Source organism: Miniopterus schreibersii (assembly GCF_964146895.1).
Source record: "Miniopterus schreibersii genome assembly, chromosome: 2".
In the NCBI taxonomy this organism is placed as follows: Eukaryota; Metazoa; Chordata; class Mammalia; order Chiroptera; family Miniopteridae; genus Miniopterus; species Miniopterus schreibersii.
In genome coordinates, this window is record NC_138102.1 from 167,753,572 (window position 1) to 167,780,179 (window position 26,608).

At 46.5% G+C, this 26,608-nt stretch overlaps 2 protein-coding genes across 4 annotated transcripts; both read left to right on the forward strand.

The window, feature by feature from the left end:
• The first annotated feature begins 1,699 nt into the window (after nucleotides 1-1,699).
• C1RL (complement C1r subcomponent like) lies at nucleotides 1,700-14,702 on the forward strand. 3 transcript variants are annotated; one of them, XM_081130147.1, is made up of 6 exons: nucleotides 1,700-1,795; nucleotides 2,368-2,596; nucleotides 9,203-9,392; nucleotides 10,421-10,546; nucleotides 10,680-10,754; nucleotides 12,156-14,702. In XM_081130147.1, exons 1-6 carry the CDS (start codon nucleotides 1,743-1,745, stop codon nucleotides 12,926-12,928), a joined length of 1,446 nt encoding a protein of 481 aa, XP_080986273.1. In that variant the 5' UTR covers nucleotides 1,700-1,742; the 3' UTR covers nucleotides 12,929-14,702. The 3 variants fall into 3 exon arrangements, with proteins under 3 accessions (XP_080986273.1, XP_080986274.1, XP_080986275.1); XM_081130148.1 differs by lacking the exon at nucleotides 2,368-2,596; XM_081130149.1 differs by lacking the exons at nucleotides 1,700-1,795; nucleotides 2,368-2,596 and adding an exon at nucleotides 2,921-2,979.
• Nucleotides 14,703-16,989: 2,287 nt separating this feature from the next.
• C1R (complement C1r) lies at nucleotides 16,990-26,445 on the forward strand. Its single transcript, XM_081125754.1, has 11 exons — nucleotides 16,990-17,177; nucleotides 17,861-18,089; nucleotides 19,299-19,491; nucleotides 19,812-19,958; nucleotides 20,060-20,256; nucleotides 20,536-20,683; nucleotides 20,794-20,915; nucleotides 23,133-23,211; nucleotides 23,577-23,732; nucleotides 25,022-25,096; nucleotides 25,572-26,445. Coding segments are annotated over exons 1-11 (2,115 nt in total). The 5' UTR covers nucleotides 16,990-17,175; the 3' UTR covers nucleotides 26,339-26,445.
• Nucleotides 26,446-26,608: the final 163 nt, after the last annotated feature.

Consider the following 26,608-nt stretch of genomic DNA (forward strand, 5'->3'; position numbering starts at 1 on the left):
TAAAAGCAAGAGCACAAAGGCCTGGAGAAAGGGAGGAGAGTGATGGAGGTGAGGGACAGATGAAAGCAGGGTGACGAGAAGTAGGAGAATACACGTGCATGCACCCTGAGCAGAGATTACTTCATGGAATCTCAACAGAGATCCCCCCCCCCAAGCTTTCCCTTGGACTAGGATGGAAAAACGAGGCTCCAGGAAGGAGAGGACCCCGGGGAATGGAGCTTGGGGAGGAGCCTGGTCGTTCAGAATGGCCCAGAGAGAGCCCGGAAGGAGCTGCTTATTACTGTTACAGGAATATGAAATATACAGAAGTATAGCACTTTTTAGTATATTTTATATCTTTAAATGGTTCTCACTCTGTTATTAGATAGCTGTGTTACAACCATATGTGTTTTGTTGGAGGAGGCAGGGAGCATCCTGCAGGAAAAGAGAAAGAAGGAAAAATCAGGTCCGAAGAGTGGTAGCAGAAAAGTACTTAAAGTAACAGCAGGGCTGGATGAGGAGGGGTTAGAGGGTTGGGGTGGGGGAAAGAAGGAAGAAGCCAGCCAAGAGACTTTCTAGCCGTACGTTCAAGACTCAACCACACACGTTTCATGACCCTGTATATGGGCTTGGCGCCCTGTTAGCCATCGATGGTGGTGAGCCCAGGCCTACTAGATTTTGGGGGAGTGCCCTAAGGGTTCCCAGAGAGTCTCCTGAAAGAATTGGGTGAGGAGCCATTCTTAGCGTTTGGTAGCCTTGGTGACCCAAAGAATGGGGAGAGAAAGGGTAAGTAAAACTGTTTGACAACGCCACAGTGAGTTATGGCTGTGAGCCCCAGAGGTATGCAGAACTTCTAGACGAGGCTGGAGGGTGGGGTCCACACCCAGGACGTGACAACTGCCTGCCTCCCCACTCTTCTCTTTCCTTTCAGATCACAGCCCTAGGGTTGGGGGTTTCTCTGAGATGATTCTGTGGGCAACCTGGCTCTCCCTGGGCAGCCTCCTGGGCAGAAGGAGTTTGTGTCTTTGGGGAACAGGCTGCTTCTGACCTTTCACACAACTACCTACTTTGAGGACAGGACCACTGGCCTCCACAAGGACTTCCTGGCCCCCTATCAAGCCATGGGTGAGTGTCTCTCCTGGAGAGGGTGGCCTCTGTCCCCAGTCATGGCCCCTGATATCTGCCTAAAGAAGCTGGAGTCTAGGCCTAATCCCGGCCCTGTGCCAACCTGAACCTGCTGGATGAGCAGCTTCAGGGGTTGTGAGCAGGATGCAAAATTGAGGGCTCCAGCCATGTTTGGTGAGGAGGGAGAGGAGGAGACTCTCAAGTTCACGGTTCGCAAACTTCAGTTTCAATAAGAGGCAGGCTGGGAAAATAAATGAGTGGAAAGGTCAGGGAGGGAGAGGTATGTCCAACTAAAGGCCACAACCATAACTCACAAGGAGCCATCCTACTATTTACTGTTTTGTAAATAGTACAAGAGTCCAGAGCCAGTGCGCTACCACCTTTGATCTCTGAAGGCCAGCGTGGCTTTGGAGTTTTTCCTCTTAAATTATCATGGGTGAGCTATTCCCAAATTAGACAATAGGTGGCACTCAACCCAGAGATTTAGAAAAAGGAACAGCAGAATTACTTAACCCATTTCCAGTAACTGTTCCCTCCCACCCCTCATGGCCCTCTCCAGCCCCACCTCTTGTTCCCAGGCCTGGGCCAAGTCCTCTGGAAGGTCCCAGGTGGCCCATTCCAGATGCCTGCCCTCAGATATGGGGAATTCTCTCTGGGGAAGCCCCCACTCCACAAGCTGCCCAGGCGAGATGTGAGTGTGCCCTTGGAGAGTCCTGGAGGAGAGGACAAGGGTGGGGAGAAAGAGGGATGGGGAAAAGGGGGGTTGGGACCCAGGGGTGTATGTACACACACACACACACACACACACACACAGCCACTTAATGCAGAGGGGAATTAGGAGTTGCCCGTAGCTTCTAGCAGCCTTCCCTGTGGGTGGTTAGGCACAATGCTCTGAGCCAGGAAACTAACATATTTAACTGTCCCTCACTTGTACCACCATTTCTCCCTCAGACCCCAGGGTGGGGTTGGGATCTGCTGAAGCACAAAGTAGCCTCCCACTTTGTATGAGACTCTCCAGGAAGATAAGTAATGGCAGAAAACTCACCGTGGAGCTCAGGCTGAGTAGGATATTAAGGAACTGGGGCAGAGAGAGTCAATTGGGAACAGGCAGAGGTGCCAGGCCTCAAGGCCTGAGGCCACAGCTGCTAATGCCTTTGCCTTTGCCAGGTCTCTGTCCCTTAGCATCTCCTGCCCCACTCCTCATGACTCTACAGGCCTCAGGCCCCAGCTCTGTGGACTCATCTCGCCCTCACCCACTCACAGGTGGTGGCTGCTTCTCTGGGGAGTCCTCCAGGCTTGCCCCACGCAGGGCTCCGTGCTCTTGGCCCAGCAGCTACCCCAGCAGCTGACATCCCCAGGGTACCCAGAGCCATACCTCAAAGGCCAAGAGAGCACCACTGTCATCAAGGCCCCGGAGGGCTTTGCTGTGAAGCTCATCTTCCAGGACTTGGACCTGGAGCTGTCCCAGGACTGTGAGCAGGACTCTGTCACAGTGAGCTGGGGTCCTGGAGGGACTCTGGGGAGGGAGCCTCCTGGCCTGGAGCCAGGGCAGTGGGAGGTAGCAGTGCCCTGAATCTCGGAGGATGGATGAAGAGCCCAAGTCAGGGGCACAGGCTGGCTTACCTGGGAGGTGGGGGTCTGCTCAAGTGAACATCTCCACTAATAGCCCTGTAACCTGGCTGTGCTATCATCTTGGCCCCAAAGGGACACACATGCTGCCAATCCCTAGAATAAAGTGCAAGGACTCACACATCAGTCATTAAACACACCTTGAATACTTGCTCTGTCCTGGCAGGAAGCTGGGCATGAATAGTAACAAAAGATTCGGTGACCGTTTGAGTTTACCTGAGAGGAGCTATGGCAGAAGTTCGTAAGGTAAGGCCATTATTCAGAACAAGGACACTTAAAACAGAACCTTACCTAATTTTATTTATATCAAAATAATATATGCACATAGTTTTTGTTTTGTTTTTAAATCAGAGTTCTACAAGTCTTATAATGAAAAACAGTTGCCTCCAGCCTACTCCCCACCCCATTCTACCCTCCTGGGACAATTAGTTACAATTCATGTAGCTGTTTCATCTGGTATTTATTTTCGTATGTATCAATAACATCCTTACTCTGGTTTTGTTTGGGTTTTTTAAATACATATTATCCAGTCACTTTCAACTGTAGAACTAGCTTTATCTCAGATCTTCACCACCTACATTTCCCCTCCCCCCTTCTCCCAGTTTACCAATACTATCATTTTTAATTAAAACTAGAGTCATTATTTATACTATTATGACTTTAAAATATTCTCATCTGAGTCCATGGCATACAATAATTATAGTTTCTTTTTTCTCCAACTTTTGGTTTCCCAGGAGTCAATAATTACATGGAGTTTTTTGGAGTTTGGGGGTTGTTTTTGTTCTAATCTTTGGTTTGCTTACTTCTCTGTGACTAATCTCCCCAAACTCTTAGCCAGGAGAGTACATCTCCTCTCGACACATTCAAGCACAAATCTCAGTCTCTGAGTCCTCCTTTTTTTTTTTTTTTTTTAAAAATATATCTTTATTGATTTCAGAGAGAGGAAAGAAGAGGGAGACAGATAGAAACATCAATGATGAGAGAGTCATTGATCGAGCCTGCAACTGGGCATGTGCCCTGACCAGGAATGGAACCCCAATCGCCTGGATTCTAGGTCGACGCTCAACCACTGAGCCACGCCCGCCCGGGCTGAGTTCTCCTTTTTATTGGTGACATCCCACCTGCAGATATCTCAATGCTTTATTTCTTCAGTCTGAATTCTTTGCTCTCTAAGCCTTCACACTTCCCGGGAGTTCCCGTCTCCCTCATACTGGCAATTCCCTTTCCCTGTCCCGTGTTGGAACTGACTCCCATCATCATTCTCTTTCCTGGTTCACTCCCTCATTTTTGGAGGAGCACTTTCTCCTCCAGGAAAGGCATGTGGGAGTAAATTTTAGAGGATCTTACATAACCCTAAATGTCTTCTTTCTGCCCTCACAGTTGATGGGTTGCATTCTAGGTTGGAAGTCATTTTCTCTCAGAATTTTGATGGCATCGTCTTCCAGCTCTAGTGTTGTTAAGTCGGATAGCGCTATGATTCCTCATCCTTCAGTTTTTTTCTCTAGAGCTTTTGAAATATTTTATTACCAGTATTCCGAACTTTCGTTATGATGCGCCTTAAAGTGAGTTGCTTTTTACTCTTTGTACAGGGTTTTTTAAATCTAGAGACTCTTTTAATCTAGTCCTTCAATTCTAGGAATGTTCTTGTATTGTTTTTTAAATTATTTCCAGATGTCTGCTCTCTTTATTTTCTATTTCTGAAACTCCAGTAATGTAGCTGTTGTATGTTCTGGACTGATTCTCTAGTTTTATTATTCATTCTGTTCTGTTTTCCTCTCTTTGTCTTTTTGTTCCACTTTCTAGGAGATTTCCTCGTTTTAAATACCAACTTTAATGGGGTTTTTTCCTGTTGACATTTTTTTACAAATAAAAGGCTCATTCTTATTTTCTAAATGTGCCTTTTTATAGAATATTGTTCTTGTTTCATAGACAATACTCTTTTCCCTGTAATGGGATTATTTTTAAATGTTTCTTCTGTTCCCTGTATTATCTCTACTTCAAGTTCTTTTTCACTCTTCATTTGTTTTAGTCTCTGCTTTTCAAGTTAGAGACTCTCTGACAATGTCTGATAACCTTGGCTGTCCATTCATATTTAAGATTGAAGTTCTAGAATGATATTGGATGCTCTGTGTGGATAGCTAAAATTTCTGACATGATGAGTTTGAAAATGGGGCTATCAACAAGGTGACTTAGACCTGCTGTGGGGGCCCTCCCAAATGTCAGTATGCAGAAGTACTTTCTTTGGGGACAGCCAACCTCAGAGACGAATCCTCTGGTCTCCTGATCTGAGTTGCCAGCCTTCTGGTAAACAAGCCACGTCATCTCACTGTTTGATCTGTAGACTTTCACCTAATCCCTCAGTTTTCAGTTCTGGCCTCACTCCCTCTGTCAAGTGTCCCAGGGTCTCTGGCTCGCGCTCAGGTCTCCTGCCAGGGTGAGCCAGAGGGAGCTGCCCAGATGCACAGGGTGGGCAACGGGATCTAGGGTTCTGAGGTCTCCCTACATAGGCTTCTATTAGCCCCTCCCTCATGCCCATCCTCAGGGGTTCCCAGTTATCCTAATTTCTGTGATGAGAACCTGCTTGCTATGTGTTGACTTCCACCTCTGCAGAGTCAAGCTGTCCCTTTCCATCTCCATTCCACCTTCCAAGATGTTACTGACATCTCTCATCTGCTGTCATCTCCTCTCACTGTTTTGTCCTTGGTCATGTGTACCATTTCATCCCTTTGCTGTCATTTTAGTGGGAGTTGAGGTGGAAGAGGAGATAAATGCATGTGTTTATTGCTTCAGATTTCACTGGAAGCCAAGACTATGCTTTATTCAGTTCAGCCTATGTCTGTTGAGCACCTATGAAGAGCTCTGTTCTTCTTAGTCATGGACAATTTTCAGCCCAGCCTGATTCTTCCCTTGTCACTGAGGAAACTCAAGTTCAGGAATAAGATTATTTCCTCCCCCCTCCTGCCAGGGCAAGTTACACACACACACACACACACACACACACACACACACACACACAACTTAAATGCAGAATTCAACACACTGCAGTCTAGTTCATGTTTTACTTGTCAGTATCCTCAACCAGGCTATGGGCTCCTCAGTAGCAGAACCATGTCTTATTCACGTCTGTATCCCCAACACCTAGCAAGTGTCTTACATATAGAGCTTAATAACTGTTTGTCAAAGAAATAAATGAAAGAATGAACGAAAGCAAGCTTGCCAGATGTGTAGGACACACAACAGAATGAATTTTGAATGAAGAGGTGTTTAGTATCATCTTCACCACTGCTCCTCATGCACGTACTGGAAAGCTGGCATAGGACGTGATGCCTATGGGAAAGGAAACTAAGATCTGCGGTGGTTAAGCCACTGCCATGTCACACAGGGAGTTAGGAGCAAAGTCTGGAATTTAACCTGGGTCTTAGGACTCATGGCAATGTGTTCATTCTACTTTGCTAGTTGGACTCCTAAGTGATTCTATTTAACCAACAACTCAAGGTAAAAAGAAAGCTGGAGAATTTGACAACCAAGTAGAACAGTAAAGGGCAGTTTCAGAGAACAAAATGCTTCTTCCCCAAGAGATAGGACCCTTAAATATGGGGCTTAACTTTGTTGATGTTCTGAGGAAAAGAACAATATTGGGACATGCCCAAGCAAGGCATTTCAGATGATTGAGAAATTTTCTTCATGCCAAATTTTACCCAGTTAATGTGATCACAGTGAGACGGGCTGCATGGCCTCTTAAAGGAATTTGAGACTTTGGGAGAATGAGGGCATGAAGAGCTGGCAAGAACCCAGGATCTGGGTCAATATGAAAATCAGAAATGAAATGAAATAAATAGAAGATAATAAATAATAAATAAATATAAATAAATAAATAAATAAATAAATAAGCTGAGCAGTGAGCTGTGTGCCCAGAATAGAGATTAAACATGAAGCATGGGTCGGGGGAACTGCTTCCAAGGTGTCCTTCCTTGGGTTGGGGAACCCACAGAAAGGAATATGAGCAGAGGCGAGGCAGTCAAAAGGAGTTTGAAACAGAGACAACCTGCTTAAAGAACATATAAGTTAAGCAACAATAGCCAGCATGTCCATACTGTGTACATTTGTGTCCTAGACTCCCACACCTTGTGGGGCTTTATTTGCAGTTCATGGGGTAAGAGGAGGGACACTCCAAAAGAAGGAGAACAGGAAAGGCCAGGAACCCCAGCCAAGTGTTTGCAGAGGGTCTTATTGCGTCACAGACGTTGGCCCACAGGAAGTTACTTAAAGAAGCGGAAGGTGATGGGGTTGGAGGAAGCCGGATGGGAGGGACTTATGTCTGCACCTTCGTTGATTCAAAGCTGTGGTGCTATAGGCACCATGTTGAGCATGAGGGATTCAGTGGTCAGCAAAATAAATGTATTTCCTCCCTTCTTGGAATTTACAATCCGGTGGACTATTCCCAAAGAACTTCTTTTTTATTGATTTATTCTTAATTGTAATTGACCTATAGTATTATATTAGTTTCAGGTGTACAACATATTGACTCAGTATTTATATACCTTACAAAGTGATCACCGGAATAAGTCTAGTAACCATCTGTCACCAAGCATACTTATTATGATGTTATTGACTCTATTCCCAAGGAGCTTCTTGAAAGAAAGTAAATATGGTGGAGACTTTATGAGGTAATTATAGTGGGGCTAAAGAAATATGCAAGGGGGACGGCTCGCCAAAGGAGCCATGGCCTCTGCCGGCCCTTCTCCTGGGAGGAAGCCGCCCCTTCACCTCTCGCCCGGATCTCAGGCAGTTTCTTGGAGTCACAGAGCTCTCTGCATATTGTGAAGGCTACTGTCTCAAAAACATGATGGTCCTCATTGAAAACGAAGCTTTCAAGCAGCTCCTATATGACAAGAATGGCAAAGGGACGGGCCAGGACGTGCTCCAGGACTTACAGAGGACGTTGGCCATCAGGATTCAGTCCATCCACTTGTCATCTTCCAAAGGCTCTGTCGTATGAAATGCCCAGCGCAGGGACTGCTCCTCGGGGACTTTCCAGTTCTGCTGCACTGGCCCCACACAAACACACAAATTTCACTTGGCGTCTGCTTCTGGGCTGGGCCTTGGAGCTGCCTCTCCTGCCTCAGCTTCCCTTGAATAAGCAAAGTCAGCTCCCACGGGTTCCTATTGCAAAACAAAGGACATTCCACTGGTCTACAGATCAGAGCCCAGCTAGGTCCAGAGCTTGAAGGTCAACAAGGGGCAGCCAAGCTAACCCCACCCAAAAGCACCCCTGGGTAGCCGAGCATGTTTTGAGGGGACCACCGTCAGAAGGATGGATTGGGAACTAAAGATCATTTGGGTTCCAGCTGGGCAGCTGGAAAATCTAACTGCAGAGAATTGTGTTGCACATTAAGGACCGTAGTAGCTTCAGTTCAGCAAGAGTCAACCATGATCGCAGATTGGTGAGACTTACCAATAACGAAGAAATAATTTGACAAATTTTTAGGGGTGGGAACTTTTTAAAAAAACACATACACAGGGCATCCTGTAGTTTAAAATATATTTCTAAAAGCATAACAATTCGTTTTCAACTGAATTGTGTTTAGGGATCTGTGTTTTGAGATTTTTTTTTTTCCTTTAAAAAAACAGACACACAAAAGAACACCAGTAAGTCACAGGCCCACACTGTATAAACCTGCATCTGACAAGATATCACTGACATTCTATACAAGGTGAAATAATACTCCTGCCTTAGTGATCATGGTTACACAAAAGAGTTGCACTGCCAATAATTATCTCTCACTCAGTAGTCGAAAACAACCTGCATGCTAATTGTGGTTTTGGGGGGAGATTAAAATAGCCCCACATAAGAAAACATGCATTTGCATGGGCCGAACCTGTGAAATGTTATGTTTGTGCTTCATTTTTGCCAAGGTTAAAAAAAAAAAAAAAAGTTCCATCACATCCTGCTAAAGGTCCATTGGGTGAAATGAACATATCCATTTCTTTTCCTAATTATGAATGATTCTGGGATGCTTTCACAGAAATGTATTCATAGATGATGCTGAATGGGGGGTAGGGAAGCATGTCAGAGAACTTACTAGTAATCCCAGGGTTTTCTCTGTATTTGCAGAAGATGTTAATAGTTTGTTACTAGCCAGAGACTATGACTCCATTAGATTATTTTTCAAGATGAAACCTATATGATAGGACAGCTTCTTTCTGTATTCGGAGAGTGTACAGTATAGGGTTAAAAATTTTAAAAAATAATAAAAAGAAAGAAATATGCAAGGTATCTGGTCATGTCTGGAAAAAACTTGGGAATCAGTAATGGAACAGGAAGCTACTTGAGCAAGTTTCCACAGGCCACAGCTTCTTAGCCCCAGAGGTGTGCAGACCTGCTAGGTGGGGATGGAGCCCGTGCCCATGACATCACCCTGTGACTACCTGTGGTGCCGACTCATGCCACACCTGCCTCTCCTTTCAGATCACAGCCAGTGGGATGGATCCAAGCCGGCGCTATGGCCAGGTGGGCTCTCTGCTGGGCAGCCCTCCAGGTCAGAGGGAGTTTGTGTCCTCGGGTAACAGTTTGCAGCTGACTTTCCGTGCTCCTGCCTCCTCTAAGGACATGACAACGGGCCTCCACAAAGGCTTTCTGGTCCTCTACCAAGCCGTGAGTGAGTGTCCATCTTGGGGCACACTCTCTGCCCATAGCCCTGGCCTGGTATCTTGTGGAATCTTGAGTGACTATTAAGACTGGGGGTCAGGAACCCCTTTCCTGACCCCTCCTAGACTCTGCTGCTGAGCTGCCCAGGTAAAGGGCAGCCATTGCTCAGCTGTAGCAGTTGTTTCCATGCCGATTTACTGGCCCAGGGCTTGCAGATCATCTTTTTTTTCAAAAGAAGCTAAAAATCCATATTTTAAGTAAAGTTCCAGATTTTCAACTGGTGACTAAGAATTTTTTGAAAGATAATATGTGCATATGATAAAAATTTCAAAAAATATGGTAAAAAGTAAGTCTTCCTCTGACCTCTGGCCCTTAGTTCCTGGCTACCTGGTCCAGAAACAACTCTGTTCTCCATTCCCTGGGTGTTCTTCCAAAGACACATTGTGCCATTCAAATATAAGTGTGTGTGTGTGTTGCATACTATTCATAATGCTTCAAATTTGTCATTTTTCACTCAGTGATATATCTTAAAGATCATCCCATACACATGTAGCTAGCATTGCCTAGTTCTTTTAAATGACCATATAATATTCCTTTGATATGTCACAATGCATTCAACCAGTTCTTCACTGATAAATATTTCGCTGCCACAAACAGTACTGCTATGGATATCTTGTATATACATCTTGGAGCATGCATATGAGGGTAAATTCTTAGAAATGAAAGTGCTAGGTGAAAAATATTGCATTTTTAATTTTGATATTGCTAAATTTCCCCTCCAAAGAGATTTTGCTAATTTATACTCCCCCAATCATGTCTGAAAATGCCTGTTTCACCATATCCTACTTATCACAGTTATTTTCAAATCTTTTTAGTATTGACAATCTGTTCAGTGAAAAATAATTCAAATATAAAAAAAAAAACTAAAAAAAAAACATTGTACAGATCAAACTAAATATCGCCATGGGCCAGAATCAGTAACTGGGTTGCCAGTTTGCAATTCTGTTCTAGGTCCTAATGACCACTTTTTTCCTACAGGTATGAACCATAACCGGCCCATCGGCCATATTAGTGGGGGCTCTGAGGCCACACAGAAACCTGGAGACAACTCCTCCATGATCCAGAACCACTGCCAGGAGCCCTATTATCAGGCTGTGCCAGCAGGTGAGTCCCCACCTGCTGGGGAACCAGCTTCCATCTGCCTTACTCCCACCAAGAGACCTGTGTCACCTACTCTTTTAGCCCCACCTCTCAATTCTGAGCCTGTTTCTTTGCCTCACTTCATTTTTCTCCTCAGAGACACTCACCTGCCCAGCCCAGGGCCCTGGGAAAGAGACACAGGACAGGGAGGAGGTTCCTCACTGTGTGCCTGGTAAGTAGTGACTTGCCAGTGCTGTCACTGTGGCCACTTTCCAAACAATACTCGGCTGTATGTGGAGCCTGTGGAACAGGCTACAGGGGGTTAAAGGAAAGCCTTCGAGTGGAAAGAAGAGGTAAAGGCCAAAGGAGAGGAAGGTGAGGGGAAGCTGGAAGGCCCATAAAAGGAGAGGCAAGGAGCTCGCCTCTTATTCTTCAAAGATCAAGAGATAACTGAGAGAGCAAAAGCCTGAAGGAAGTTAATCAGATGGAAGTGAAGGAGCCAGAGTTGCAATAAGAGGAAACTCTTTCTTGGTATGGTATGCTTTAAGGTCACTCAGGCAGGCTCTCTGTCCCCAAAATATCTTCCTACCTAGATCCCACAGGGCCAAAAAGTTCACCTTTTTTTTTTTAGCTTTTTTACTGAGATAAAATTCACATACCATTTTACAGTGTAAAATTCAGTAATTTTTAGTGTATTTACAATGCTGTGCAACTATTACCACTAATTCTAAAACATTCCCATCATCCCCAAAAGAAACCCAATACCTCCAACTCTCTTCTCCCCCATCCCCTGTCAACCACTAATCTGCTTTCTGTCTCTATAGATTTGCCGATTCTGAACATTTCATATCAGTGGAATCATATAATACGTGGTCTTTTGTGTCTAGCTCCGTTCATTTAGCATAATGTGTTCAAGGTTCATCCTCCCTGTGGCATGTATCAGTACTTCATTCCTTTCATGACTGAATAGAATGCCACTGTATGGATATATCACATTTTGTTTATCCATTCATCAGTTGATGGACATTTGGGTTGTTCCCACTTTTTGCCCTTTATGGACAATGCAGCTGTGAGCATTCAGGTACGAGCTTCTACTTGAACATAGGTTTTCAGTTCTCTTGGGTATATATGTAGGAATGGAATTGCTGGGTCCTATCATAACTCTATGTTTAACTTTTTGAGGAACTGCCAAACTGTTTTCCACAGTGGTTGCACCAATTTGAATTCCCATCAGCAGTATATGAGGATTTAAGTCTACCATTTTTTAAACACATTTTTTTTTTAGTCAAACCATTGCCTTTCTAACCCAATCTGAATAAATTTCTCAGATTTTACTCCTGATCCACAGAAAGCTCTAAGGGCAGCCTGAAGTAGTGCTTTGGAGTGGATTGGCAGACAGTAGTAGTAGGACATATTAAAAATTAAGAAATAACACAGAAAACAGAGGCAAGAGGCACTGAAGGCAAACTCTGCTTGCTATATGTGCTTGCCCAGGGTGGTCCCACCAAGAATCTAAAAAAGCAGCTTAAAATAGCTAAGGAGGCAGGAGGAAAAGCACTTCATAGAAGTAGGTCTTTAATCAATGTGGCTTTGTCCATGCTGGTTTCTTACCCTTACCTTTCCTCTATCCCAGTCTGTGGACAGCCAGTCATCCCCATCGCCCAGAACCAGGAGGCCCAGGGTTCTTCCAAAGCTAAGCTGGGCAACTTCCCCTGGCAAGCCTTCACCAATATCTATGGCCGTGGAGGCGGGGCCCTGCTGGGCGACAGATGGATCCTCACTGCCGCCCACACCATCTATCCCAAGGACACCATCTTTCTCGGGAAGAAGAGGAGTGTGAACGTCTTCCTGGGCCACACAAACATAGATGAGATTATAAAACTGGGAAACCACCCTGTGCGCCGTGTGGTTGTGCACCCAGACTACCGTCAGAAAGAGTCCAACAACTTCAATGGGGACATTGCCCTCCTAGAACTCCAGCACAGTGTCCCCCTCGGCCCTAGCCTCCTCCCTGTCTGTCTGCCGGACAACGAGACCCTTTACCACAGTGGCCTGATGGGCTATGTCAGTGGGTTTGGTGTGGAGATGGGCTGGTTAACCACTGAGTTGAAATACTCAAGGCTGCCGGTTGCCCCGAGGGAAGCCTGCGAGGCCTGGCTTCAAGAGAAACAGAGGACTGAGGTGTTTTCTGACAATATGTTCTGTGTTGGGGATGAGTCAAGGCAGCAGAGTGTCTGCCAGGGAGACAGTGGTGGTGTTTATGTAGTATGGGATGATCGTGCCCATCACTGGGTGGCCACAGGCATCGTATCCTGGGGCATTGGGTGTGGCAAAGGGTACGGCTTTTACACCAAAGTGCTCAACTATGTGGACTGGATCAAGGGAGTGATGAGTGGAAAGGGCTGACCCTGGGCTCACTGAGCAATGGCACCACCACTGTGGAGGCCTCAGACAGAAGAGGCTTGAAAGTAAAGACTGAGCCTGTGGATGGAGAGGTGGGTGGGCAGGGAATCCCTATTCAAGTCACTAAGAGAGAACTCGTCCTCTACTCAAGGCTGACCCCATCCTAGATAGGAAGGGTGTCCCCCAGCCCCTCCTCCTCACCCTCTACCTTCCTGTGAGTTTGTGCTATGCCCAGGGAAGCCCTGTGCATCTCAGTAAGTTTCACTTTGAACTTGAACTTCATCTTCTGCTGACACAGCTTCATCTGTCCCTCCTGGGAGACAGCCAGCCTCTCATCCTCTTGTTCAAGTGGTGTATGGGGGAAGTGGTCTTAATTGCATTTCATCTCCAAAACATTCCAAAGCCCCTTTAATTGACCTTCAAATATTTAAACTGTCAGCAGCTCCACCTACCACAACTCCTAGCTGCAGTTACAGTAACAGCTTGGTTTTTGTCACGTCTTCTGTATACCAGGCACTTCACATATGTTATTTCATTGACTCCTCACACCAAGTTTGCAAAGGATGTGTTTTGACCCACATTTTTTTTTAGGTTTATAGATTTAAGTTTATTTTTACTCCTTTAAATGTTGTTGGAGTTTGTTTTTAGATGCAGTTTTTTATTAAATTTATTGGGGTAAAAAATGTATTGGGGTGACATTGGTCAATAAAATTGTCCTTTTCAAATGTACAATTCTATAAGACATCATCTGTATATTGCATTGTGTACTTACCACCCAAAGTCAAATCTCCTTTCATCACCATGTATCTGACCCCCTTTACCCTTTATTACCTCCCACCAACCCCCGTTCTCTCTGGTAACCACCACACTGTTGTCTGTGTCTATGAGTTTTCGTTTGTTTGTTTGCTCATTTGTTGCTTTCAGATTTATATCCCACATATGAGTGACATCATATGGTTCTTGACTTTTTCTGTCTGACTTATTTCACTTAGCATGATACCCTCAAGGTCCACCCAGGTTGCCGCAAATGGCAGTGTATCATCTTTTCTTATGGCTGAGTAGTAGTCCATTGTATATGTACCACAAGATATGGAAACAACCGAAGTGTCCCTTGATAGATGATTGGGTAAAGAAGATGTAGATGCAGGTTTTATTGGAATATGCTTGATCTTTTCAGGCTCACTTTTAAGCTTTGTTAGGAAATGTATGGATCAACCTTTCATCTAGGAACAACTGGACTCTATTACTGCAGGAATACTTTTCAAAGACTCAATGCAAGTCTTTTTCCATTCTCATGACCCACATTTTAAATGAGGGGATTGAAGTTCAGAGAGATAAAGTGACTTGCCCAAATGCCACAGCTGGTCCTAGACTGCCAAGGCCATATGCTTTCCAGTGCACCTTCACACCTCTCAGGGGGCATCAGGACCTGCTGTATCTCCCACTTCCCTTTCCCAGTCCCCTACATATTCTCACTCCCTGCAAATTCCTGCTTCATTGAGGAGGATGTCACCTGGCTCACACTTTCCTGGGGCCCCATCTCCTGGGCCCAGCCCTGGGCTGGATGTTCCCACAGACACCCCCAGTGCTGCAGGGCACCCAGGGCCATGCTCCACCTGACATGGTCAACTCTTTAATCTTTAGAAAGGACATCAGGTGGTTTAGAGTAAAAAGGGCAAATAAAATACACTTATTCAAATAGAACTAGAAAATAAATAAAACCGAGAAGAGAGCAAATGTGCTAGTTGTTGAAAATGAAGTTAGCGATATAGTTAAAGGTTAAATGGATCTTTAAAAAATAGGGGTCAAATGTGGTTACTTCTATTTTATAAGCCTGTACATAGTAGAAGAAACTATTAAAAGTACTCTAAAATATTCATCAAAGTTTCTTTTAAGTGGTGTAATTCTGTTTTGTTTTCCCCTGTTCTTCTCTACTTGCTAAATTTTATTTAATGAACATGTATGTTTTATTTTTTAATTTTTATTAATGAAAAAATGACATGAGCCTGGCTGGCATGGCTCAGCTGTTGAGCATCCACCTAGGATCCAGGAGACCGAGGTTCAGTTCCCAGCCAGGGCACATGCCTGGGTTGCGGGCTCCATCCCCAGTTGGGGGCGTGCAGGAGGCAGCTGATCAATGACTCTCTCATCATTGATGTTTCTATCTCTCTCTCCCTCTCCCTTCCTCTCTCTGAAATCAATAAATATATATATATTTTTAAATGACACGAGTTTCTCCCTACCAAGGCAAAAACATATACCTATATCTATATATCTCTATTTATATATCTAGATATAATTATAGATACATCCACAAAGGGAAACCTACCACTACTTTAAGGGAGAAAAATCTCCCCCCAGATTCAAACCCCAAGAGGAATGGACAATGTAGGAGACAATGTCTTCAAACACTGGTTTTAAAGCAAGTGCCTGAACAATCTGCATATGGCAGTTTCTTCTTTCCATTCTCATTATAAGTCAAGGGCATAAGTCAAGTGTGTAATTAAAGGTTATTTTGAGTGGTTGGGCAGAGTGGAGGTTGGGGTGGGATGGAGCTAATGAGGTCCAGGTTTGTCACTTTCCAGTCAGGTGCATACTACCAGGACAGAACTCAGAATCCGTAAGATGGGATAGGAGAGGTTCAGCTAAGACTTTCCTTCTGGGAACACCTCCTCCTTCCCAGTTTCCTCTGCCATCCTGCCCCCACCATGAACACACACACACACACACACACACACACACACACAAACACAAACACTGCTGTCAGGATGCTAATGTACAATTTGCTAGACCAGAATCTCCCTCTTTCTTGTCTCCTGATCTGTCCTTATTCTTCTGCCCTATCCTTTGTCCTTCCTGACCTGACAAGGCCATAGGTCATGTCATGGGTAATGCCACGGATCAGCCCTGCCATAGGATTCATTCCTCAGCTCTGACATATAAGCCTGCTGGAGAAGCCCTCCAGACCTTAGTTAATCTTGCATCTTCCATGTGCCAGCTCTCTAACTATATTCAGTGATGACTTTATAGCTGCCTAACAGGGAACTGCCCCATCTTCATGAGTCCTTGCAATCCATTGCCTAGGGAAGTGTCTGGCATCCTAGGTAGGTCGCCCATTAATGATGAATGAGTGAGTGGGTGCAGGGATAGAGGAATTAATCTAATACAGGAAACAATCAAGATACACTACAAAGGCCTCAGAGCTCAGAGGCCTGCTCTGCAGACCAGCTTCCCTGTGGAATACAGTGCCATAGGGCACTTGAGCCATGGAGAGTTGATGAAGAAAGGCTCACTCGAAGAGCAAGCCTTTAAAACAGGACACTGTGTCCTGGTGGACAAGAGAAACAAGAGCTTTCCTCCCTCCCAGGGATCTGGTTTCCTCTCAAGTCATTATTGGTCCACAGCCACTCTGTTCACCTAGCCATAGACAATCGTGACCCTCAGGGGATCAAACTCTTGACAAATGCTGAGGAAAAGAGACTGTCTCTACCACTCCACAGCTGCCCTTGCTTCTCTAGGAGCCAAGTTCATTGGCAGGCCTGAGTTCATTGAGGTGGAGAAGAAGAGTCTTAAAACAGACCCTAGTGCGGCTTTGGCGTCACCCTGACAGCCTGTTCTGTCTAAGTGTCATTCATGAGTGAAGTAAGCCACTCATGCAGGGCCCCAATGCAACCAAACTCCATTCTCCTCTTTCCACACCTTGACTGCCCTCCTCTGCCCCTGTCACATCCTGGGCATCAAAACCCTGGCCATTCCTGGACCAGGGCTGCTGGGCGACTAAAGGCAAGACCAACTGAGTTAGTGGAAAAGGGCAGTCCAGAAAAGAGTCCCCTCAACTGTGATTTCCACTGCACTTTGGGTTGGAGCCTTGTAAATACAGCAACAGTCCCGAGGAAAGTCTCTGAAAAAAGGGAGAATTCAGATCAGATTTAGAAAACAAGAAGTCTGGGCCCCCAACGAAGTTTTTCCTGTCCCTAAAAACTGACCCTTCCCCATGTAGGCCAGCAGGTGGCACCACCATCAGGGAATTCAAAAACAAAACTAAATTAAAGTGGGAACAGCTTTTTTTCAGTTTTGTTTATGCAAATGGTTCGTTCCCTACAACATCCCTCCGGGAAAGGCCTCCCTTCCCCCTCCACAGTCAGTCCCTCCCTCCCCTTCCCTCCTCTACATGACCGCTCTCTCCTTCTACACAGAGTGGATGAAGACGCTGTCAGGAGAGTGCAGGATCCAAAAACAGGACTTAAGAAATGTGAGTAAGGCTGATGGGGACCAAGGAGGGAGGGAGAAACCAGAGGGGAGAGCCCTGGGCATTCAGGGAGACAAGAACAGCCTCTGCTCCCGATATCCCTTATCTACTCCAGTGTGCACATGCATGCACACTCAAGCACATACTCCCCATCTCTCCCTTGAGGGCAAAACGAGACCTCAGACATGTAAGGTGATGCCACATCCCCTTCTTCTTCTCAGCTCGTAGCAGGAGAGTGCCAAAATGGGGGAACCCACTCTGCCCAGGAAGGGTGTCCTCTGTGTGGCACTCCCTACTCCACAGGCAGCTTCTCCCTGAGGTCTTTGCTGAGCCTTTGGGAGCCCTTTCAGAGAACCATGACTGGAAACCCTCACCCTCAATTAATTGGTCCCAAGCCAGCCCTGTTCCAGGAATGGGGGAGGGAGAGTAATGGGACAAGGCAGGGGAGAAAGATGGAGAGAGAGGTGAAGGCCGCATGATGACATCTGGACTGGACTCTGCCCGGGGGGGAGGAACGACCGTGCAGCAGCTGCAGAGACCAGCCTCCCTGCTCCACCCACACCCCCCTGGAACATCTGTGGGTCTAGAACGGGCAGAGAGGAAAATGCCCAGCGGTATGACCATCCCATCCCCCACCCCTGTCATTGCCCAAATAGCCCTCTGGATACTCCCTTTCTTTCTGGCAGGTGGCTTTTATACCTCCTGGTGTCAGTCCTGTTCTGCAGGCTGGGAGGCTCCATCCCCATCGCTCAGGAGCTCTATGGGGAGGTGACTTCCCCTCTGTACCCCAAGCCTTACCCCAACAACTTTGAGACCACAACTGTGATCACAGTTGCCACAGGATACAGGGTGAAGCTCGTCTTCTGGCAGTTTGACCTGGAGCCTTCTGAAGGCTGTTTCTATGACTATGTCAAGGTAGGAGGTCAGGTTGGGAGGGCAGAGGGAGAGCTGGGTGGCTCTGGAACCTGAGGATTTGTTCTCTAACCACTCTGGTTAGCACTCCCCATCTGTGGACACAGCCCCAACCCTATAACAGCTGATGGCAGAGTGGAGTTCTGGGAGTCAAGTGATGCCATGAATGGTGTCCACCAGTTTTAGAGGCCTTCATTGAGCACCGTGGGGGAGAAACACAGAGGAAGGAAGGTACAATCCCCGCTCTCAAGAAATTTACCATCTACAGGAGTCAGAAAACACTTCCCCAACTGTTTCCTTGCTGGGAGTCTTTGAGAAACAGCTGTGCCTCAGTTTCCCTGTTTCCATGAAGAACATCACCATGCCAGCTGCTTCATCAGGAACACAGGAACATGGGGAACAGAAATGTGTGTGGTGGTTGCTCAAGCATAGTCTTCAGGAAGGACAATGGACTCAGTCCCCTAACCACCATAATAACCAAGGGTACCCTCCCAGTCCCATCTTCCTACATCCAATAAAAATGAGATTCTAGATTCAGGATTCAAATAGAACCTACGCATGTTGAATTAATACCATTCCCAGGAGGCTGTGATAGAATAACATGAAAATGATACGCCTTCCTAGTCCAGAGGACTTGGGAGGTTTGCAGTGTTGAAGGGAGGGGTCTTGGCGGCAGGGATAGTGAGGAACAGGGTTAGGGAAAGGACACCTGCTTTTGACAAGTTCACAAATCATGAAGCAAGAAATAAGGGAAGCTGGGTGATGCTCGCTGATGCTAAGGGCCCGAGGCTCACATTCAGCTGTGTGTCAGGAGACCCAGCCAGATGTGAACAGTTTGAATGAGGTGAGGTCAAATAACAAGATAGAAATTAAGGTTCTGAGAATGAAGGAAAGAGAAAGGCTGGGTAGACACAACCAAGGCCCCAGTGGATCACAGGCATGGGAGAGGGTGGGAATGAAGAACGTGCTTGGGGAACATAAACAGGGAAGGGCCACAGGAGAAGGTGAAAAGGGTTAGCTGATGGGAGACTCAGGTGGACAAATGAAAGTCACCTGGGAAAGTCTGCAACGGCCAGAGCCCAGCGGGTGGAGACCATTCCAGAAGTGGAGCATTATTCTCCTTGGGACAAGAGAAGGAGGACCGTCACTGACTTTCCACATGGGACATGTCTCAACAGCCCTTCTTCCTACCCTTTGTCCTTCCTCCACCAGATCTCTGCTGATAAGAGAACCCTGGGGAGGTTCTGTGGGCAACAGGATTCTCCACTGGGCAACCCCCCAGGAAATACAGAATTTATATCTGAAGGAAACAAGATGCTACTGACCTTCCACACAGACTTCTCCAATGAGGAGAATGGCACCATGATGTTCTACAAAGGCTTCTTGGCCTACTACCAAGCTGTGGGTGAGTGGTTCCCGGGTTCCCTTTTTCGGGTCTCAGTCATATTGAATGGGGACTGGAAAGAGGGAATCTTGAATCCAAAGAAGCAGGAAGCCTGGCCTTCCTTCTTTTTCCCCTCAAAAGAGCTCTATCCAGAAAAGGCATGCCAACCTGGGCTCTGTCCCCATTGGGTAGTTCCCAGAAAGCATTAGAGAGGCCTGGGGTCCAGGTGGTTAGGAGCTGACTTGGTCTTATGGCCTCCGGTGAGAGACAGCTCTGAGCCCCACGCCACTACAGAAGTCCCCTGGCAGGAATTTAATCCTTCCTTCCGGAATCTCTTCCAGACGTTGATGAATGTGTTTCCCAGCAAAATGCAGTTAAGGAGGATTCCCAGCCCCAGTGCCAACACCTTTGTCACAACTATGTTGGCGGTTACTTCTGTTCCTGTCGTCCAGGCTATGAGCTTCAGAAGGATGGACATTCCTGCCAGGGTGAGGTTGGGTAGTGTGGGAGGGAGGCAGAGGCTGAACAAGGGCTTGCTGGGCCAGCCAGAGAGTCTCCTGGTGACCTCCTCCCGGCTCTGCTCTCACAGTTGAGTGCAGCAGTGAGCTGTACACAGAGCCAGCAGGCTACGTGTTCAGCATGGAGTACCCCCAGCCCTACCCCCCTGACCTGCGCTGCAACTACAGCATCCGAGTGGAGCGGGGCTACACCATCCACCTCAAGTTCCTGGAGCCTTTTGAAATTGATGACCACCAGCAAGTACACTGCCCCTATGACCAGCTACAGGTACAGCCATCCTATCCCCAGAGAGACCCCACCCTCTCCTTCCCAACCCCACTCAGTTCTTTTTATCCCTACTGCCTGCTGGATCCTCTGACCAATTGGAACAGGAGTGTCCAACATCACTCATGGGCTGTGCTAGCTCCTACGCAAAAGGAAGTGGGTCCTGGGGATCCCTTTTCCCCTCCAGTTGAAAACATACACAAAGCAAGATTACCACTACCACCCTGGCCCTATGGGAAGATGTCTGCATTGGAGAGATTACCCTCCCTCCTATTCCACCAGATCTATGCCAGTGGGAGGAACATCGGCGAGTTCTGTGGGAAGCAAAGACCCGCTGACCTTGACACCAACAGCAATGCTGTGGATCTGCTGTTCTTCACAGACGATTCGGGGGACAGCCGGGGCTGGAAGCTGCACTATACCACTTCAAGTAAGGTTGCCCGAGGGCCTCCTTCACTGGCCAGCAATGGGGCAGGATCAGGGAGGGAGAATGAAGGTAAGTGGCTCTGAGATAAATGTGCCCTCTGGTTTCCGCCACAGTCATCAAGTGCCCGCAGCCCAAAACCCTAGATGAGTTCACCATCATCCAGAACCTGCAGTCTCAGTACCAGTTCCGTGACTACTTCATTGCCACCTGCAAACAAGGCTACCAGCTCGTTGAGGTAAGAGCCCAGTGCTGAAAGAGAGAGAGCTGGCCCAGCATTCCAGGAGGAATTCAGATGGATGGACCCACAGCAGATTTAGGCTCAGCCCCAGGTGGAATCACAGATGTTAGAGCTGGAAAGGTCACCTGGTCTACCAGTTCTCAAATTTGACTGCACATTGGAAACTCTTAGAGTTTAAAAAATACTGACATCTGGGTCCCCTGCTAAAGACAGATTCTATTGGTCTGGAGTGCAGCCGGGACATCAGGATTACTTAAAACTACCCGGGTGATTCTAATGTACAACCAAGTTCAAGAACTACTGATCCAGTCTAATAACTCATTGTAGAATTAGGAACTGAAAAGTCAGGGGAGGAAGTGAAGTACCAGGAGTGACTCATTTGACATCATAATGATTTTGAACAGCAGGGACCTGGACCTAATCTTCCTCTTGCTCCAGGGCTTTTTTATGCACATGGGTGGTCTCAACCTGCGCCCACCATCCTGTCCTTCACAGACTCAAAAAAGAATGTGGTTTTATCCATTGACCAATCTCACAAAAGCTGGTAAACTAAAGTGCCATTTTGAAAAACATAGGCTTGGAGTTAGCCTTGGCCAGGGACCCGGGACTGCATACCCCATCTTTGTTCACTAGATCCACTTGGAAGGCCTAATCAGAATCAGAGAAGGGACCTTTGGTATGTCCTTAAGTAGTAGTTATTCATTCAACAAATATTTTAAGTGTTTTCTGAGTGTCAGGCAGGGTTCTAGATGCAAGAGGTACAGTAAAAAACAAACAAACATATTCATACAGCCTTCATGGAGCTTACATTTGACTGTTGCATCAAACTAAGTTAGCCAGGTGAACTTGCACTTTACTGCAGGATGCCTCCAGCTACATCATGAAGACCGGATGTCCTGGGTCCAGAAGACTGGACATACTCTTTGCTCTGGTTACAACCTCCCCTTTTCTACGCCACACCCACACTTACCTTGGCATTTATCATTCACAGAATTTATAGCAAGTCACACAGTATCTCACATTATTTCATTCAGACATCCTAGTTTTCATGCACATTCTCTTGCACTCTTTTCTAGGGCTAATACTCTAGGATGGTTGTTGGTCTTAATAAAATGCATTTTTATTGTCCAAACACTTTTCATTTCCAAGGCAACCATTTTCTTGCCTCTTCCCTGCTATCTGCTCAAGTGCAACAGCACTTAGCACATCAGCATTTCAAGCACCCTGAAAAGTGACTGGGCTGCACCAGTATTTCAGGAAAGACTCTAGCCCTCAAGAAAACTGCAATCTAGGAGAGATAAAGTGATGCAGGCGTAGTCCGGCAGGGAATTCCACAGGGAGAGCAACGTGATTCTACTTCAGGGAAGAGTCTTCTGTTTCAATGCAGAAAACACACAACCAGGCTTTGGTTTTTTGGTTGTTTTTTTTGTTTTGTTTTTAAATATATCTTGATTGACTTCAGAGGGAGAGAGAGAGATAGAAACATCAATGATGAGAGTCATTGATCGAGCCCACAACCCGGGCATGTGCCCTGACCAGGAATCAAACCCGGATCGCCTGGATCCTAGGTCGACGCTCAACCGCTGAGCCACGCCCGGCCGGGCCAGGCTTGTTATTTTTTAATTTGTGAGATTCAAAACTAATTTAAAATTGAGGGGAGCAGTGTTGGGGGCTGGGTAAAAAGAGTGAAGGGATTAAGAAGTACAAAATGGTAGTTATAAAATAGTCATGGGAATGTATAGTACATAGGGAATATGATCAATAGTACTGTAGTAACTAGGTATGGTGCCAGGTGGGTACTTGAATTATCAGGGGAATCACCTTGTAAATTATATAAGTGTCTAACAACTATGCTATACATCTGAAACTAATATAAATATCAACTATAATAGAAAATATTTTAAATTAAGTGAATAAATAAATAAAATTGTTGGGTTCAACTAGACCTCAGTGGAAACAGGCAAGAGTCTAGAGAGAGGATTATTGGGTCTGACAATTAGCCCTCTCCCCGACTTTCTCCTGTGTGACTCAGTGCTCCCATGTGTAATGCTGGTCTGAGAGGACTGGCTAAGGAGGATGAAAGAGCCACATCCACAGGGGCTGAGGTCTGAGATTTTGAGAGCTGTCTTTGCACTGCCTGCTATGTGGGAAAGGGCAGGAAGGGAGCTGCAGTGCCTCCTTGTAGTAATGGCACCTCTACATCTGTTCAAACAGGGCAACCAGGTGCTGCTTTCCTTCACAGCTGTCTGCCAGGATGATGGCACATGGCATCGTGCCATGCCCAGGTGCAGGAGTAAGTGACAACTCAGATGTGTCTGCCCCTAGGGATCTCCCACCCCTCTAGCTTTGGGGACCTACGCTGAGAAAGGAAGCGGGGGGTCTGGAAGTAAGCCTCTTCCCAAAAGACCCTCCCCTTGACTTGTTCTTTGAAGCCTATGGCCCATCTCAGGAACCAGGCAACCCTCATCTCAGCAGGATTGATGGTCTCTACCCAAAACTGATCTTTACTCCACCCAGTTCCCATCCATCCCAAATACCCACCACTGACCATATTTCTCTAAGTTTCTCAGCCTGTTCTGTGGGTAAACAACTCACATTTATTCCACTGACGTTCCAGCCATCATTATCAACTCTCATACAGCCTGTGTTCTCTCCCAGTCAAGGACTGTGGGAAGCCCCAAAGGATACGTAATGGGGCCTTCATGTATATCACCACAAAGAGCGTGAACACCTACCAGGCCCGTATCCAGTACTACTGCAATGAGCCATATTACAAGATGAAGACCAGAAGTGATAGCAGCAAGTCCGAGCAAGGTAGGGGCCCATGCAAATGGCAGTTTTTCCCCTCTATCGTCTCAAGACATCTTCTGAGATTTCTGCCAGTACCCTAGGGAATATATAATAAGGTATCTGCCCAATACACTGGCTTCAGGGCCTTAAAGTACAGTGCACTGTACTTTAGTAGTGTTGAAGAAGGAAGCACCTGAGTGACAAAGAAAGACTTGAATCTCATAAATAGTCAGCTTTCTCTCACCACCATCACCATGACTACCCTCTTCACCAACACTGCCCCACCCCCATCCCCCCACACACCGCCACCTTCACCTCCACCTCCACCACCATCACCACCACCACCACCATCATTACAACCATCACCATTATCACAACCATCACCACCCCCACCCCCACCTCCACCACTATCATCACCACCATACCACCACTACTACCATCACTACCATCACCACCAATACCAATAACAAGACACCACCATCACTACCAACACCACCACACAATCACCACCATTACCACCACCACTACCACTACAGCTATATCAGTGGGACCTCCCCCAGCATTCTCCCTACATACCCCTCAGGCTGATCTGTTGTGATAGTCTGCATTTAGGCTTGCTGAATGACTCTCAAATTCATCTATGGGTATCTTTAAAACTTTCTTTAAATGAAAGAAATCACATACTTTCTGGTTTGAAACAGGCAAAAAAAAAGGAAAATTCTTATACATGGTATTATTTAAGAGCTGGGCTTTGAAGTCAGGCAACCCTTACTTTGCATCTTAGTTCTGGAACTTAGAAGTCCTTTGACCTTGTGTAAATTATGTAAATTCAGTTTCCTCATTCTATAGAATGAGAGTAATAATGCATGCCTGCAAGTGTCACTGTGGTACTTAAATGAGATAATGCTGATAAAGTGCTTAGCAACAAGCTGTGGTGCATTGTCAGCAATCCAAAATGTAGCTACCATGGCTATCTACAACCCGCTATGAAGAAACCAAGACACCTAGTCACTGGTAAGATCTAGATACACTCCTCCCAGTTTTTGTGTCTTCTTTCACAAATAGGAATCACATCAAACATATAGTTAAGTATTCTAATATTTTCACGTAACATTAGAACAAAAATATATGTATGAAACCTCGTCACACTTTCGATGCTCCACTCATATGTTTGAACCTTGTCCTTGATTCTTGCTTATGCTGGTTCCAGTTCTCCCCTGCCTCTGCCCAACACACTCAGTGCTCATTGACCTCTGCCACGTGGTTTCCCTGCCCACCACCTCCAACCTGATCATAGTCCCTTCTCCCCCAAGGGATATATACCTGCACAGCCCAGGGCATTTGGAAGAATGAAGAGGAAGGAGAGAAGATTCCTCGGTGTTTGCCAGGTGAGTGGAAACCCTCTGGAGACATACTTGCTGACTTTTGCAACCCTGTAGGGCACCAGAAAAAGCATGCGCGAAGAATGGAGGCAAATCGAGTGGAGAGACACTCCAGCTTGAAGTTAAAAATAGACATGAGGAATAAGAGAAAAAGAGAGATGTCCCAGGAGAAAGGGAGAGAGATGCAGAGAACTGGACGCAGTCCTGACATACCAGCGTTTTCACTGAGCAGACAGGAAATCAGGATTAAAAACAGCGACAACAACCAAAAATAAACAAAAAAACAGGAAGAAATAAACAAGAACAAGGAGAACAGGCTGACCATAGGCCAGAGATGGAGCTGTTGGGATGGGAGGAGAGTGAGGAAAGGGCCCAGAGCTAATAAGAGGGGGTGAAAGGGGACTGACTGACTGACCACAGGAGGAAAGAGGGGTGGGCCTGGAGCTGACTTATCCCTGCCTTCACTGTCTCTCTTCTCCAGTGTGTGGGAAACCCATCCACCCTGTGGAAGAGAAGCAGCGCATCATTGGAGGGCAAGAAGCCAAGATGGGCAACTTCCCCTGGCAGGTGTTCACCAACATCTATGGGAGAGGGGGTGGAGCCCTGCTGGGCGACCGCTGGATCCTCACAGCTGCCCACACCCTCTTCCCCAAGGAGTACAGCTCGCAAGCCAATGCCAGCATAGATGTGTTCATGGGCCACGTAAGCGTGGAAGAGATCACAAAACTAGCAAACCACCCTGTCCGCAGGGTCCACATCCACCCAGACTACCACCAGGAAGAGTCCCACAACTTTGAGGGGGACATTGCCCTCCTGGAACTGGAAAATAGTGTCACCCTAGGCCCCAACCTCCTGCCCATCTGCCTCCCTGACAACGAGACCTTCTATGAGAGGGGACTCATGGGCTATGTCAGTGGATTCGGGATAAGGGAAGATAGGCTTGCTCATAATCTCAGATTTGTCCGTCTGCCCATGGCTCAACGAGAGCTATGTGAGAAGTGGCTCCGGGATAAAAACAGGAAAGACGTGTTCTCTGAAAACATGTTCTGTGCTGGGGACCCGACTCAAAAGCAGGATGCCTGTCAGGGGGACAGTGGAGGGGTCTATGCAGTGAAGGATGCGGACGACCGCTGGGTGGCCACGGGCATAGTGTCCTGGGGCATCGGGTGTAGCAGGGGGTACGGATTCTACACCAAATTACTCAACTACGTGGACTGGATCAAGAAAGAGATGGAGGGAGAGGGCTGAGCCCACAATTCACTAGTTCAGAATCCAGAGTGTGTAAAAAAGAGTTATTTGACTAGTTGTTGATAACCACTAAGAATCCATATTAAAATCACTGATGCAGAAAAACACTGTGTGAAATAAATTCTCTTTTCTATAATCCCATCCACATTCTTCATCTGTAACAACCCAAAGGTCACCTTTCTTTCCTCCAAGGATTGCAGAATACACAATCTCTAGTTACCACTGTCCTCTTCCATTGTTTATACCTTTGGGTAACTGTGTAAGGCTCTT